General features: G+C 43.4%; 1 protein-coding gene across 1 annotated transcript in view; it reads right to left on the bottom strand.

Annotated features, from left to right (window-relative positions):
- CADPS (calcium dependent secretion activator) overlaps nt 1-14,868 on the bottom strand; it is a 246,120-nt gene that overhangs the window by 87,648 nt on the left and 143,604 nt on the right. The window contains exon 12 of the mRNA XM_067303622.1: nt 3,466-3,602. Within this exon, the coding sequence (XP_067159723.1) occupies nt 3,466-3,602 (137 nt within the window). The remainder of the gene's footprint in view (nt 1-3,465; nt 3,603-14,868) is intronic.

Consider the following 14,868-nt stretch of genomic DNA (forward strand, 5'->3'; position numbering starts at 1 on the left):
AACTCTCAAGATCTCTTCCACAGCTCGCTGAAAGGCAGCTCGAGCAGACCGGTTCAGTATGGAACCGCCTATCATGATACCTCACGAGAGCATGCCAAAGTAGACTATGGGTAGAGCAATTCAGAGCCCAGTAAGACCAGAAGGTCTCCTTTTGCATGAAAGTGTGTACAGAAGAAGAAGAGGAGGAATCCTTCCTCAGACTGTGGAAGGATTAATCAGAGAGGGTAAGGATCAGCAACAGGTTGGAGATGACAGAGGCATGAAATGAAGAACCTGCTCCCATCCTCTGCACCTACTGAACAAAGCTGCAAGAGGCAGTTAATGCTGCTCCCCAAAGCCCCAGAACAAATTCAAGATTTGATGAAGGGCTGTATTCAGAGAAATCCCCCAAATCTTCAGGCAGATCCTGGCTCTTGATTAAGATTTGCCTGGCACAACCAACGTGACAACAAGCGAGTCTGGCAAATGCAACCGATAGCGACACACTGGGTGTCTCACCCAACACAGTTAGGTATAGCTCAGTTTGGTCTCCCAGCTGGTATGCAATGGCATGATGAAACGTAGAGGGGACATCAAAGGGAGGTTGCAGAGCACAGGGAACTTGACTGACCATGCTTAAGAAGCCAAATCGCATTGAAAAGCAGCCGCATGTACCAAGCACCAGTGGGGAGTGCAGTGGGAGCTTTCGAGCCAGGTAAAGCTAGGCTTGGTTGGGAAGTCTGAATCACTGGCAATTTTTCTAAAGTTAAATGTGGTTTCTGTGAAAATCATGATTCTTGAGGGAAAAATTTCATGTTTCCATCGCTGAATTTTCTCGTTTACTGCTGACAACACAAACCACTTCAATTTGGTGGCCTGCTTTACCAGCCTTCTGTTCTGACCCCTTCACATCATCTCCATTAGGCTGGGCACTCCGGAAGACCACATTTCCTCATTAAATGGCGTGTTGTACTATGTGAATCCCATGAACGCTGGCAATAGGTTGGAAGTCTCAGGAAGAGTTCAAGGGCGGTCTCAGAGAGAACGCAAGCATCCAAGCTGAAAGGCAGGAAGACCCAGTGTGGGGTCAATATTAAGCTGGAAGAGCTCCTCCCCTATCTGAAAGTCCAGGGAAAGCTGTGAATGCGCTATCAGTTTGTGGAAGATGGGTGAGAACCCTCAGTAAGCAACGCAGACAATGCTCTTCCCCTTTCTCCAGCACGGTGCTCTCTGCCAGCAAACATCACTCCTGCCATAGCTGAGATTAGTCACACAGCCTGTTTGTTTTCATAGAGATGCCTGGCTCCGCCAGAGAGTGGGCTTGCATTAACATTGTTTAACCTGGTTCCACGGAAAGGAGACAAAGCTGAGTTAATCTCTTGGTATGAGGGTAAGCCGCTGAATCTGGGTAGGCCTCCCCTGGCAACTCCATGTCCACGTTTGGAAACGCATGGGCAAAAGGGGTGCGACAAGGCAAAGCTCTAAGGGACCTTGCATGTGAATATCCTATAGGAAGGATAACCCAGCAGCATACAGAATGGATGGGGAAGGCTTACCACAGACTTGCAAGCTCCTACAGGCAAGCCAGCGCAATGGTATCACAAACTTCCCACAGACATATCAGGAGCAATAGGGCTCTTTGCCGTTGAATGCAAATTTTGAGGTCAGTCTGTTTTTTACTTCATAATCAGGAAAAACATACTAAAATAGAGGAAAGAAGCATGTGAAATCCAAGCGTGGGTGAACACAGCCCATTACTCTCTTCTTTACAACGCTCTGTAATGGGTGATTTGATAGAAGATGGTTAACTGGTGATACTCCTCTCCGAAGAGGCACAAGTATCGGTGCTGAAGAGAGCTCCATCACTCCAGTAGCTCCTAGCAAGAGCCTAAACATCTTGATAGTAAGCAGCAGTATGGCTGGTGGGTTTCTCGAAGAGAAACATTATTAAGCATTTTCAGTGATGGCTTCACGCCTCTCCTTCAGCCATGAATTTATTTCAAAGGTCACAGCTCTCTCACCAGGCCCAAGACCTCACAGAGACAAACCAGCTGCAAGTCAATCTGTCAGACATGCATGGATAGGAATGGTCTTCCTAGTGTCAGCCATGCGTGGGGAGTGGAAGCTGCATGACAAATTCACAGCCTGCTGGAGCAAAGACCTTGGATGGAACCAGTGAGAAACCCACCGTAGATGAGACAACGGTCCCACTGAGCCTACTGATATCACTTGTATAGATGTGGGTAAGGTGCACGCTGCAGTCTTCCCCCACCCCATCCTTACCTCAGGGGATGTCCACAACTGTTCCTCCTAGCACTGCCCCTTGTGAGGAAGAAGACAACTCGCTATTGCTAGTGGCACTTACTGGACCTTAGTCTTTTTGAGGCTTGAATTTGGTGCAAGGAGCGAAGCAGATGAGAGGACCACCACGGTGGAGAGGACTTGGAGGAAAGGATTCAAGACCAAAAGTCTTGTTGCCAGCTGCTCTGTTGTGTTCCCAGGTTGTTGCTTTTAAGAAAAAGCTACTCAATAGCCCCAGCTCCAGGGACTACACAGTGGGCAAGACGTGAAGACAACCTCACGGGGTGTTCCTTCTGCAGAACAAGCCAATGATGACACCCCCATGTGGAGGTTTCTGTGCACCACAAGGAAACCGGGAGGGCCAGGGTCTGTCCCACACCTTTCAGGACACAACCTGCATTTCAGGCCTGATCCACCCTCTGGAAAGGCTTCATCTTGTTGCTTTCTTAGAAACTCAGAGTACAGTTCTCCTCCTCACCTAAACTGCTAGAAATTCATTGCTCAAGTCATACTGTTAAAGGTTATTTGTCATTTATATCCTCACAGATCCTAATATCCGCAAAGCACTGCACCCCGGACAAAGGCTCCAAGCTCTCCTGGAGAAACTCAGTGCCATGGTTATACAGCAATGGGCTGAGAGCTGCAACTTTGGCTCATGAGAATAATCAGGATGGGCATGCGATTACATGAGCAAGGACAGATTGCAGGCCTGTCACTGCAGTATATCCACCTGGTCCCTCCTGTTACCTGCTTGGGATCCCTGCTCATAAACAGACACAAAGCTGGGCCACAGTTACTCCTCGAATGACTCCATTGACATTGGAAGTAGTACCAGACCGTCATCTTTTCCCTGTTCTTTCATCCATAAGATTCTGGAAGGCAGTGCGGGACGCTGCAAAACACTGTTTCTGCTCTCTATTGTACATTCCCAAACAGGAGTTTGTCTTTATAGGAAGAAACATTATAAGCACAGTAAACAGAAACGATAAAGACAGTATTACTGGAGAAGAACAGCAGTCAGTTCACTGTAGCCAGCCTCTCAAAAGAAAATACCTCTGGGCCAAATTCAAACCTGGTGTAAACAGAAGTCAATCTTCCAGCAACAGGGGGATTAGCCCCCACTTGCACTACCTTTGACTTTGCTGCTTGATGTTTATATCACTAGAGACCAAAGAATATACTTGCCAGACAAGAATAGGAATCATTAAGTCTGTGGTCCAAAGTGAGGCGCTGAACCATCTCAAAGAGTGAAGCGTGGTCAAAGTTACAGGGATTGGAAGAGATAAATTCATCCATGCCATGCTTTTGAGCTCTATCTGCATCTGTTCATTTATACATATAGAGAAAGACACCATTTAGAGAGATGTAACACATTTTAGTTGACATATACAACAGAAAAATATACCGTATGAAGCATGAAAGCTAAATATCTCCCCTTCCCTATATTAACTTTTCTCTTCCCAAGCTATATAGTATACTCTTCACCTCCCATTGTCAACTTGCATCAGTTATGGACTATCTTATTGCATTTAGGCAAAAGATTTTAGAATTAACATCTTGTCAACTGCTCATTATAAGTGCATTTATTCTGTACTTAAAAACAGAACACAAACCCAGTAACTTATTCTGTATCTTACAATACACTATGAGTTAACAGAATTTTGGCTCACATAAGTAAATTAGCTCCTATTTAGTTAGTTGCGGTTAATTATAATAGATTCTGCCATTCTAATGAAGTTATAGCTGTAGCATTTTCTCTAAATTTACTAGGTTTTCTAGGTAACAAACCAGTCACATTGTTCTTTACCCAAATGCCAATGTTTGTCTCCCCACAGCAATTTTTTTATGGCAACTTTAAATGCTACCTCAAAGAAATAAAAAGATGCTCTTTTAAGCATTGCTAACAAGTTAAATTGATATGTAATTTGTTATCACTCAGAAAGTAACCTGATAGTGTGCTGGAGCTGCCAGTCATCCTGACAGAGGGACACAATTTCCTCTGCTTGGATTATGAGCTGCCATTTTTTTGTGAATTAATAGCCTCAACGTATTCACACTTTTCTGCTTTGGATGACGTTTACAGGCACTAAGTCCTAGGGACTAATTAATTAATCTCAACATGGTTAACTAAAAATACACCAAATTCCCCAGTTGAAATGAAGCCGCCAATCTAGCCTGGGTGCGGCCAGCCGGGACCCTGCTGGGAGCAGGCTTTGTTCTACCAGCAACCGAGGAATTAAAAGACACCTTTCACTCGTTTTTGTCTGTGCTCAGCTTCCTACTATATGGGTTCTTGCCAAATCCTCGACAGATAGAATAGGATTTAAATCCTTCCCCTGTTTATAACCTCCTAGGGGAACTGGGTGGCCTTGAAACAATGTGGCTGAGAGGACACAAAAATGCAGTTTTCCGCACTAGCAGTATATGGCAACTGTATTTGTTTTAAAACAAAATTGCTCTTTACCAGAAGAAACAAAAATCCTTAATTAAAAAAAGAATAAAAGATGCTTTAAATAATAGGATAGTATTCTTTTATATATGTTTTACTTAACTATTTAGTATGAACCTGTGAAGGGATGGCATGTCTTCCTAAATACCTCGTTCATGTCTGTGCTCTCAGATATTACTAATTATTGGAAGCAATCTTTACATTTTCTGTATCGTCTGTCGTTAACTATATACAAATCATATAAATAACATCACCCACTGGAAAGAAAACAGACAAATTAAAACATGTAACATTTCAATTAGCTGCTAGCAATACTTAATTCAGTAGCAGTAGCTGGCAATTTTCCTCATTAAAACTCTGCTGAATAAAAGCCGATTTTTACAGTAGGCTCTACAGCTTTCGAGGGTCCGTTCCCCCGTTTTGCTTCGCGTGTTGAGTCCTGCTGGCCTCCTATCTGCCTGCCTCTTCGGTCCCAATTCTTCCCCCCCATCTCCCGGTGACGGTGACTCTGCGCGTTCGGCTCGGGGACAGGAAAAGCAGCCCCAGCCCGCGCCGCGCCGCGCCGGGGCCGCGCGAGGAGGGCTGGCTCGGGGAGCGGGGCAACCTCCCCGACGCGCAGAACGAGCGTATCACCTCCACGGCACGTTTAGCCTGCAGCTCCTCAGGCACCAGACGCCAAGCCCACCCCGAGCCGGGGTCTCGCGGTGGCGGGCTCGCACGCCGGTGGGCTGGCTCCTGTCTGTCTTGACAGATTCCTGCCCCATCGTCTCTGTCCCTCTGGGCCAAGATCGATCTGACTGAGTGCACTACCAAAGGCTGCCTATATGCTGTTTTCAATTCCACTGCTAGTGCCCACAAAATGTTTCAACAGATATTATCAGACTATTTTTAATAGATTGTTGCTCTCCCTGGTTCCTCTGAGTAGACTGCAAGCTGACAAATTGGCTGGAGGCCTTAATTTGCCAGCTTCACTCAGAGATTTTATTACTTTTCAATTAGGAGCCCTGATACGCTGTCAATCCTCTTGCTCAGCAAACGAGACTCTGAGAAGCGAGTAAATCAGCTGGAAGTTTGAAGAGTCCCCTAGCCCTTTCGTTGGTGACCTTTTTGGAGCAGATGTGCTAGGAAGCACGTTTGAAACGCCCGTTTCTTACTCCAAACTAGCAAACTTTTCCCCCCTTCACGTTCCCCTAACAAGGTGGACACAGAGCAGATCTTCAAGTGGGTCAGCTGAGGCTTCGCTGACTTGCATGGAGCTGAGGATCTGTCCTGTGCTTTTTAAGGTCTCTCTGAGCAAGGAGGGCGCACAGACAATTTTCGGCCAAGCACCGAGAACTGACATGGCGCTTACACAGGCCTTCGCGGCTGCCCACGCGCAGGGACAACTTTACGTTGGCGAGCCACTGCGAAGCAACCCCGTTCGGGGCTCCCCGCTGCGCGCCTGCTTGCCCAGAGATCTCCCCACCTCAGAGCAACCACACGAGCAGAGAGGAATCACACGTGGCAGTTTATGAGCTCGAGTGACCACGATGCATTTCAAAGAGGTATGATCCGCATGAGTCCTGCTCAGCCGGGGAGCTAAAATGCGGCTTTCTGACACGGAAAGGAAGATGAGCAGCTGCAGTTCTCGGTGCCGACGGCCCGGTGCTGCAGCTCTTGCCTGTTCAAACCATCCTGCCTTGGCAGAACTGCAGGACTGGCTGCCTGCAAATCACCCAGCTAAGGAATACAGGAGGTGTGATTTGAACCGGAGATGTCTTTGGAGAATGATTACACGCACATGAATTTCGCTTACAGATAACATTTGCCCTGGCCTACATGCTTAGATTTCTTAAGAGTAACTAGGACCACGTTAAAAAGGACAAACCTATACTAAACTTACCTTCTCTTAATTAATTGGTACGTGACAAACGCACCATGCGACTTGCAATTTATTTTTGCATTTTGATCTTTTCTAAAGGAATAATTAAAAAAAATTTTTAATTTGGAAGTCAAATTATATTGAAAGCAATAATCTTCCTAAAAAAACACAAAAAGAAAAGGATAGATCTAAATATATTGTTCCTCCACTCCAGACAGCTGATCTGTGATTTAAAATAATGCCTGCATCTGCACATGAAATGACAGTTTTATATATAATCCGTCCTCCTTCAAAATGGCTTGTACAGCTTGAATGAGATTTTAAAAAAACTGCAAAATGAAAATGGCTAATATTCACACCCAAACTGTACAATGAATTTGTAAGTGCTTTAAATCCACTGTTTCAGTCAAATGCGGTTGCTTTTTTGACCCTGCGCTATTACTCTAGTTAAAAAGAAAGGAAAAACCAAAGAAAGTTAGTTATATGATGCTCCAGTAATTTACAATCCCTTTCCAAGTTGCTGTGCCAAGCTAGCGGGTGCTTCTTTGTTCCGGGCCCCAGAAAAATGATGCTGCAGGCCCACAAAAGTTACCTGACATGTTTGGACTAGCTGCACTCAAATGCAGCTGAAAGGTGTTCGATGGTGGTCTCAGAAGGGAGCCTGCCAGTAAAGGTAACGTGGGCAGTGCAGGCTCCCTAAGTCTTTCTTCGGGAAAACTAGAGACTCTGGCCTTTTATACTATCCTTTTAAACTTACATTGCTGTCTTTTCTTGAATACTGCTTTTATTTTCATTTTGTTCATTTTTCTCCAGTTTGCATTCTAGACCGACTGCGTTAACTAGCCCTCTGTCAAACACACGTTTTGTGCGAGTGTTTGAAATCTCCGTCTTAAAAATCTGTCAGTGTCAGGAATGCAAAGATTTAAACAACAACAACAACAACAACAATAATAATGAAAAACAAAGGATTGTCCCACCAGTCTGTCCTATGAGGGCTGCCTTTCCATTTGTGTAACTGTCATTTAACAAGGAAGAGACAAAATGGTCAAATAGCCCATGCTTGGATTTTTTAAAATGTGTTTCACTGCCCCCTGCAATTCTTTGGCTACGGCAATAATTTTGGCAGATTTTGTTCTGTGAACGGTGAAGTTAATAACGGGGGACAAGCTCCATAAAAGAATTCTTGTTATAAAAGGCTGTAGGTAGCCATTTTATTGTAAGAATTTTTTACTCCAGATTAATTTCTTTTCATTAATGAGTGACTTTGTTTTAGTACCAAAGGCAACTGAACATTCAGTAAATCTTACAACACATCTGTTTATTAAAAACAGACCAAAAAAACCTAAAAAAACAATAACTGTAAATTAAAAGGTGACTTTGTATCTTACTCATCTGGAAAATGTGTGCTTGTCATATCTGCTTGACATTACGAGAATGAAGATGTGGTTTGGACAGTAACAAACAATGACACTAGTCAACCTCATCAGGAGACATGAAATAAAGGAATGACAATGATTGATGGCAGCTATTCCTCCACAGATATTTCTAGAAAAGTCTTTGCTGGCACGGCCAGACGAGTTTTGCAGCCGGGCGGCTCCGCCGTGGCCGCGCGGAGCAGCGGGAGCGAGGGGGAGCCCGACGGCAGGCGACGGCGTGCCCGCCGTGCCATGCCGCACCGTGCCATGCCGCACCGCGCGCTCCGCTGCGTGCTCGGAGGAGCGCCGAGGTCTCCTCGCGCTCGCGCAGATTAAGCGGAGCTAGCGGACGCGCTCGGGCTGCCACTTGCTAAAGACGCACCACGGGGAAGCGCCTAGGAACCTCATTTTGCTCGGCTGCGTCGAACGCGAGGCTCGACTAGCAAATACCGGTGTTCTGGGGGGGGGGGGGGGGGGAAAGAAACCCACGCCGGGGCTTAAAATGCCATCCTGTCGTTTGTGAGCGAGCTGCTGGCAGTGCCGGCTGGTGACTTACCAGCTCCCTCCTCTCAGCGCACCACGGCATTGCCACTTCTGCAACGTGCAGCTGCGCGCGCCCAGGTCTGCGCCCCTCGCCGCGTTACGCCTCTGCCCTGCCGCGAGCTACGGCCTCTGCTGCAGACTCAACTCGCTTCTCGGCCAGCTCTCTAAGACCTCGTCTTTCATTTTATTCCATGTTAGAAGATGGCTTTAAATTTAATCTGCATTTTATTCCTTTGTTTTATTGCTTTTCCCCTGCTGCAAACATTAATTCTTTTCTGCTCGAGTTAAAGGTTTAATAAACAATTAAGAATTTTCCTGTAAATCACCAGACACACTACGTACTGAATTGAAATCTAAGTTATCTAACGTTTGGCTGTTAAATAAATAAGGATTTGTAGTATGCACTTACATGTCTCCTCGTGTGATAAATTAAAAACACATTTTAGAAAACAGCTATTTATAATACAAAACATTGTTTCACAGCATTTATATAACTATTTAAAAATATTTTGAATTGGATGACTGCGGAAACCTGTGAATTTATATTTCATAAGTTAAAGCCCCATGCTTCTTAAAGCACGTAGAAGTGATTTACAGGCTATTTTTAAATTCATGCAAGTTATGTGAGAACTGAATTAACATTTTAATTCTGCATTCCTGCAATGAAGCATCTGCAAGTTGACAATACAGAAGACACAGCAGCGTTCTCATGATACCTCTATCTATCTAAAAAAAATAAAGCAATTAAAGCACAAAACTATTAAAATAATCTAATAGGATAGCAATGCATTTTAGTGCAAATATATGTAATGTTGCCAAACCCAAATTCATTCATTCATTCACTCTTTCTTTCTTTCTTTCAGAGAGGCAAAAAAATCTGTATTTCCATCAAATTAACTTTTTGTGGTAAAGTCTGATAAGAATCCTCTTTGGAAATCCAAACATTTAGAAAGCAAAAAAGGAAAGAAAAAAGAAAGTGTCTGCTGAGAAGGAATTCTGCCTGCTACCCAGGGGTATATTTATACACACGCGCACATACTCACACACAGAAAAAGGAAGAAAAAAGGAACAAAAGGAAAAAGAAGAAAAAGGAGTCTTGTTTGATGGCCAGGAGGGATGACACCGCCTGTTCCTTCTCATAATTGCATTCAGATACTCCGGATACATATTTGCCAGCTCTCGTGACCCACTGATGCTATTCCCTCCTAAGGAAAGCAGGCACTCACCAGGTATTTGAGAAGCAAGCTTTTAACGCCAATACAGGATTTGTATATTTAAGACTGAACAAGGACTTAGGAAAATCTCTTTTAATGCATAAGTTCATGCTTTTGTCTTTTTAAAGTAGGTATTCTAATAGGAAAAGGTAACAATTAAGGGGCAAAATAATAATTCCCCTAGCTTATTCTTTAGAAAGCAATGCTTTGACTGGTGTTTGAGACCCACGCTAAATAGACTGGTTTACGATAATTTGGGGAAGAGCAGAAGCCCCTCCGTGAGTGACGGATTTAACTCGGAGTGGGTCAGCCTTCCTGTCTGGTCCAAACACAGAGCAGACCAGAGAGCTGCCGCTTGCTGCCGAAATAATCCCCTCCCGGCTTTACGTGAGAGGAAGCTGCGGAGCCTTGGTGACTCGGGCTTGCTTTGGCAAGGCACGTGTGGACAGGGGCTCTGGGCTCCCTTGAGTCCTGCACCTCGCCTTGCTCGGCCGGGCCTCCGCGGGTTTACTGCCCTACCTTTCTACGCTTTGAGGAGTCCACGGTTAGCCCCGCGCCGCTGGAGCGCTACGCCCAGCTAAGCATTGCAACGGAGAGAAACGATATTGTCAGAGTGCAAAATGATCTGTTTTCAGGCAGTAAGCAGTCAACTAGATGTAAATTCCATGAAACAAAAGAAGGTAGTATTTACAGTTTTATTGTGATGTTAATTAATATTTACATATTGGAATGAAAAATAGAAATGTTAATGATTGGCTTTACTAAGAGGATCACTTGATGCCAATGTGAAAGCCAGGGAGAGAAGGCAATTATGCAAACATCACATGCATCCTAATTTCAGTATGGAAACTTACATTTCAAACCTAAATTCAGGAAAATAACATGGAAAGTTTTTACTACAAAATCTAAACATGAGAAAGATTTAAGAGAGAAAAAAAAAAAAGCACATTGCATATGTCAGATAATCTAGTCTGATTATCTGAGCTGTGCTAGCTACAGGGAAGCACTTACCCTTGAGTCCAGCTAGAAGTTAGCAGGGTAAGAAGGAACAAACCAGAATAACATAAAGACTAGCAACAAGGCTCAGGAAAGCAGACAGGAGCCCTAACCTAGCAGCTAAATATTTGGGTTCAAGCAAAGAATGAAAAAGAAACTTAAAAAGAACCAAACCAACCAAAAAAACACTTACAGCTGAAAATTTCTTATGAAGCTCAATAAACCTAGCTACTTATTATGGGGGAACAAATCATTACAAATTCTCAAAACAACCAACTCTGTATATGGTGTGACTAACAGTCATTAAATATAAACAGACATTAAAAATGAAATATAACCACAAGTGATATGTAAAACAATTACCGACCAATCTTTCATGTTAAAAAGAAAAGTTTGTTTAAAAAAAAAAAAAGAATGTTGAGCATGTTTGGAAATTTTGTTTAATGTATCACTAACACAAAACGAACAAAGATTGGTACTGTCAGACAAGTGACCACTTTTATGAAGCTTAAATATTGCCAAAAGGTGTAATATGTATTGGCAGCATTATTAACTATAATACTGTGCATGATTTCAACAGTAAACAAGAACAGTTTTGGGTTTTTTCTTTTATAATGCAAATATTGGAGAAAAGCATAGCTTTGCGTTAATGGATTTTTTCTTTTAAATTGTAGCAAAATAAAAAAAAGCAAAACTATTCACACTAACAGGTATTGTTCACCCACATAAAAGGGATTGTAGACTCATACAAAAATTAATGAATAGCAGGATCTATTTTTTCAGTACTTAAATTGCAAATAAAACATATACCACCCTTGTTTAGAGCTGTCTGTTTACTTCCAAATCAAGTGCTGCTATTGAACTAGAGATGAAAATTTCAATATTGCATAAAGTTTCTATTTGCTAAGTCAAATTAGGTGGGAACCAAATGAATTCACTAGTACTCCCAAGTTTTCCCAACAGCAAAATACGTTGTTCTCAAGTTTCTGCTTAACCGACAGCTCCATAACAGGAGTGGAGGGCTGGATTTTTTTCTGCATGTGCATGCATGCGCATGTGCCATCTCTGACTGCTACAACATGAAAGCTATAACAACAATTACTAGTCAAATTGCTGAACATTTACTTTTTTGAAAATCCTTCGTTTACCATAGGTTCTAATAAGCACTAAAAATATGTCAAGTATAAAGATAAATGTACGAGAATAAAATGTCTCAAAAAAGTCCTTACCTTTCTGCAGGCAAAAAAAAAAGAAAAAACACAAACCAAAAAAACCCAATAACACACCAAGACCCTTTTAAAAATGCAATACTTGATATGTCTGAATTTAAAGACTTAATGACTTGAGATATGTATTCTTATAATTAAGACTCCTGATAAGCCATCACATGTAGTGTGCATGACTCACTTCTGCTCTTCATTATTTAACTTCAGCACCCAATGACTTTTGCAATGAATATTGCCACATATAAACATTAAAATACGAAAACCGAATAGGCCTTGCTGTTGAGATGAACGTGTACTACAGCGTGCTTCCCTCCTCCTCCTGTAGGATGAAGGTCCTGTGCACAAGGAGCTTTCAAAGGGCTCTAGATCCAAGGGAGGAGGAGGAAGGAAGACTGTGAACAAAACACTCTCTATCTGCCAAGCTCAGAGAATGCGAACGTCGCAAGGCATCATCAGGTTCAGGAGCTTACTGGTTTCCCTCTTCCACACTTTGGTACAACATAATTGAAAGGGTTTCCTAGTGCCTGCAGCAACAAGGGGAGCCTGAAGCTGCCCAGCTTCTGGGAAAGACATATTGTTGATGGAAGGAGGGTGGTGGCATAAAAGAGGCCGAATGATCCAGATTCAGGGCTATATTAGCATGAGAACAAATGAGAGAAACTGTGGTCAGATCTTGACTCCCCTCAGGGTCAGGATGCCCCCTGACACCCTACAGGAGCCAAGGGGTGAAATCCAGGCTGTTTTCACTGGAAGGAAGGAGGGGAGACCCCTGCCTCTTGACAGGCAAGTGAGATGGAAAAAGCAAGGTCAAACTTGCGCCATTTCTGTGCCTTTGATCAAAGCCAGACTGACGCAGGTCTGCATGAGCGTGAGCAGCACAAGTCTCTGGCGGATGTGCTATGCTGTGCTTAGATGACGAGGGGACTCCTGGGCTCAGTTATTGACTTTGCCATCCCCTGGCAAGGGCCAGGAGAAGTCAGCTATCCCCTCTACATCCTAGTTATCCTACGCACAGGGAGTTCAGCTCCCTGCATGGTGACAACACACCTGAAGGCCTGGGGCATCCCCATCCCTCCCCTGCGTCCCAGCAGATGTTTGCTATGGGCCCTGTCAGGCAGTTGGGACGTCTCTGGGAAGGGGACTCGGTTTCTCCTCCATGCGACTCCACATAACAGTCTGGCAAAGTGAAAATGCCATAAACAAACAGGAATTTACCCAGCAGAAAATTCTCCAGGCCTGACATATGCAGGATGGGAGAAGGTTGGAGGGAAAGGCGATTCCCCAGTTTGAAGTTGTTACGCCATCCTAATCTGCAGGGTCATACTGGGACGAGCAAGAGTGCATCCTCTCTGCACCAACCACACAGCACACAGTCCCTTAAGAGATGTTACCAGCTGCGAGTACTCTTCAGCATCGCTTATTAGGGGAAGGAGCCATAACCTGCATCTCTCTCCCTCTCTCCCTTGCGACACCGCAGGTTTTTAGCACTTAAAAAAGCAGTCATGAAACATGAACACTTCCCACTACAAATGGATGCAGAGAGAAGGAAGGCCCCATGCCTGGTATTTCCAAGAAGCTTTTGAATAAACATTCTGGATCGAGATAAGCACAATCCCTGTGAGTGCATTCAGGTCAGCACGACGCAGCCAGGTCCGAAGGCTAATCACAGAGATTAAACTTCCCACTTGTAGGAGGCCAATTCCTACCTCCCATTTTGGCTTTCTGAGGTGAGGACCCCAGTCCTTTACACCCTTCACCCCCTAAGTCAATGACCTGAATAGGACGAACAGGATGAGGATCACTGAAATGAAAATACTGACTTTGTGCTTGCCAAGCTGCATCATGCTACATTCTCATTCACATCACAAGCAAAGCAAGGCCAAAGGGAGCCCAAAATATGCAAACGTGTGCAGGATATATATATTAAAAAAAAAAAAAAGTAGTGGTTTACCACTGTAACATTGCTTGCACAGATGTATGTCTCGCATCATTATTTTGGATACTGACATGAAAAAGTTAAACCAATATAAAAGAAGCTCAAATGATATTTAAAAGCAAGCAGATGTTGCAAGGGGTATATTTTCCGAGTTCCTTATAACAAAATATTCCAAATAATAACAGTTTTACAGAGACTATTTGAAATGTGTAGAAATAAGATCTAATTAGAACTTTTCCTTATTTTACTTATGTTCTATTCTAATACCTACATTTTATTGAAATTAACATGAAATGTTGTACGTTACAAAGCAAAGGGATACGAGACATGCTATTAAGGTACGTTAAACAAAAATGAGCACTTTGTTCTTCCTTTCAGTATGTATGCTGATTCCCTAGAATCACTTAAATGATGAGTGAGGAGGGATTTGTCTGGTTTATAATCAAATTACATTTGCAAGACAAAGGAAATTGCTCTAAATTTCAAATTAAGCAAACTGGGTATAACTGCACAGGACATGCGGCATAGCTCCGACTTAAAAGATGATTGCTTTAAATTCACATCTAACTGGCCTGCAAAGCAACCTGTTAAAAATACCATATGTTTTCCTACAGTTGAATATTCAGCAGGAGACCTCTTTTTGTGTGTGTATTTCATACTTGCGAGATTTGCACCTGTAGTTCTGAGCACGTGATACATTTGATAGACAGCTAATGGCACTAATGAAGTGCTCTGATCTGGGTCTGCAGTTTATTGTGTGGGGGTAAAGCGTGTGCCTGCAGAAAGAAGGCTGGGTCTCAGGCTTTCAGATCCCAGGCTCTCCTCCATCAAGTATTGCACTTTAAAATACTCATTGACAATTTCCCCAAGGAATTTTGTTTCTCGGGTCTGGTTGTGTTAAACACACAAGTTAACTGGTTCTGGACCCACTGATGTAAAAAGCAGCTT

The sequence above is a fragment of the Apteryx mantelli genome, chromosome 12, assembly GCF_036417845.1.
Source record: "Apteryx mantelli isolate bAptMan1 chromosome 12, bAptMan1.hap1, whole genome shotgun sequence".
NCBI classification, from domain to species: domain Eukaryota; kingdom Metazoa; phylum Chordata; class Aves; order Apterygiformes; family Apterygidae; genus Apteryx; species Apteryx mantelli.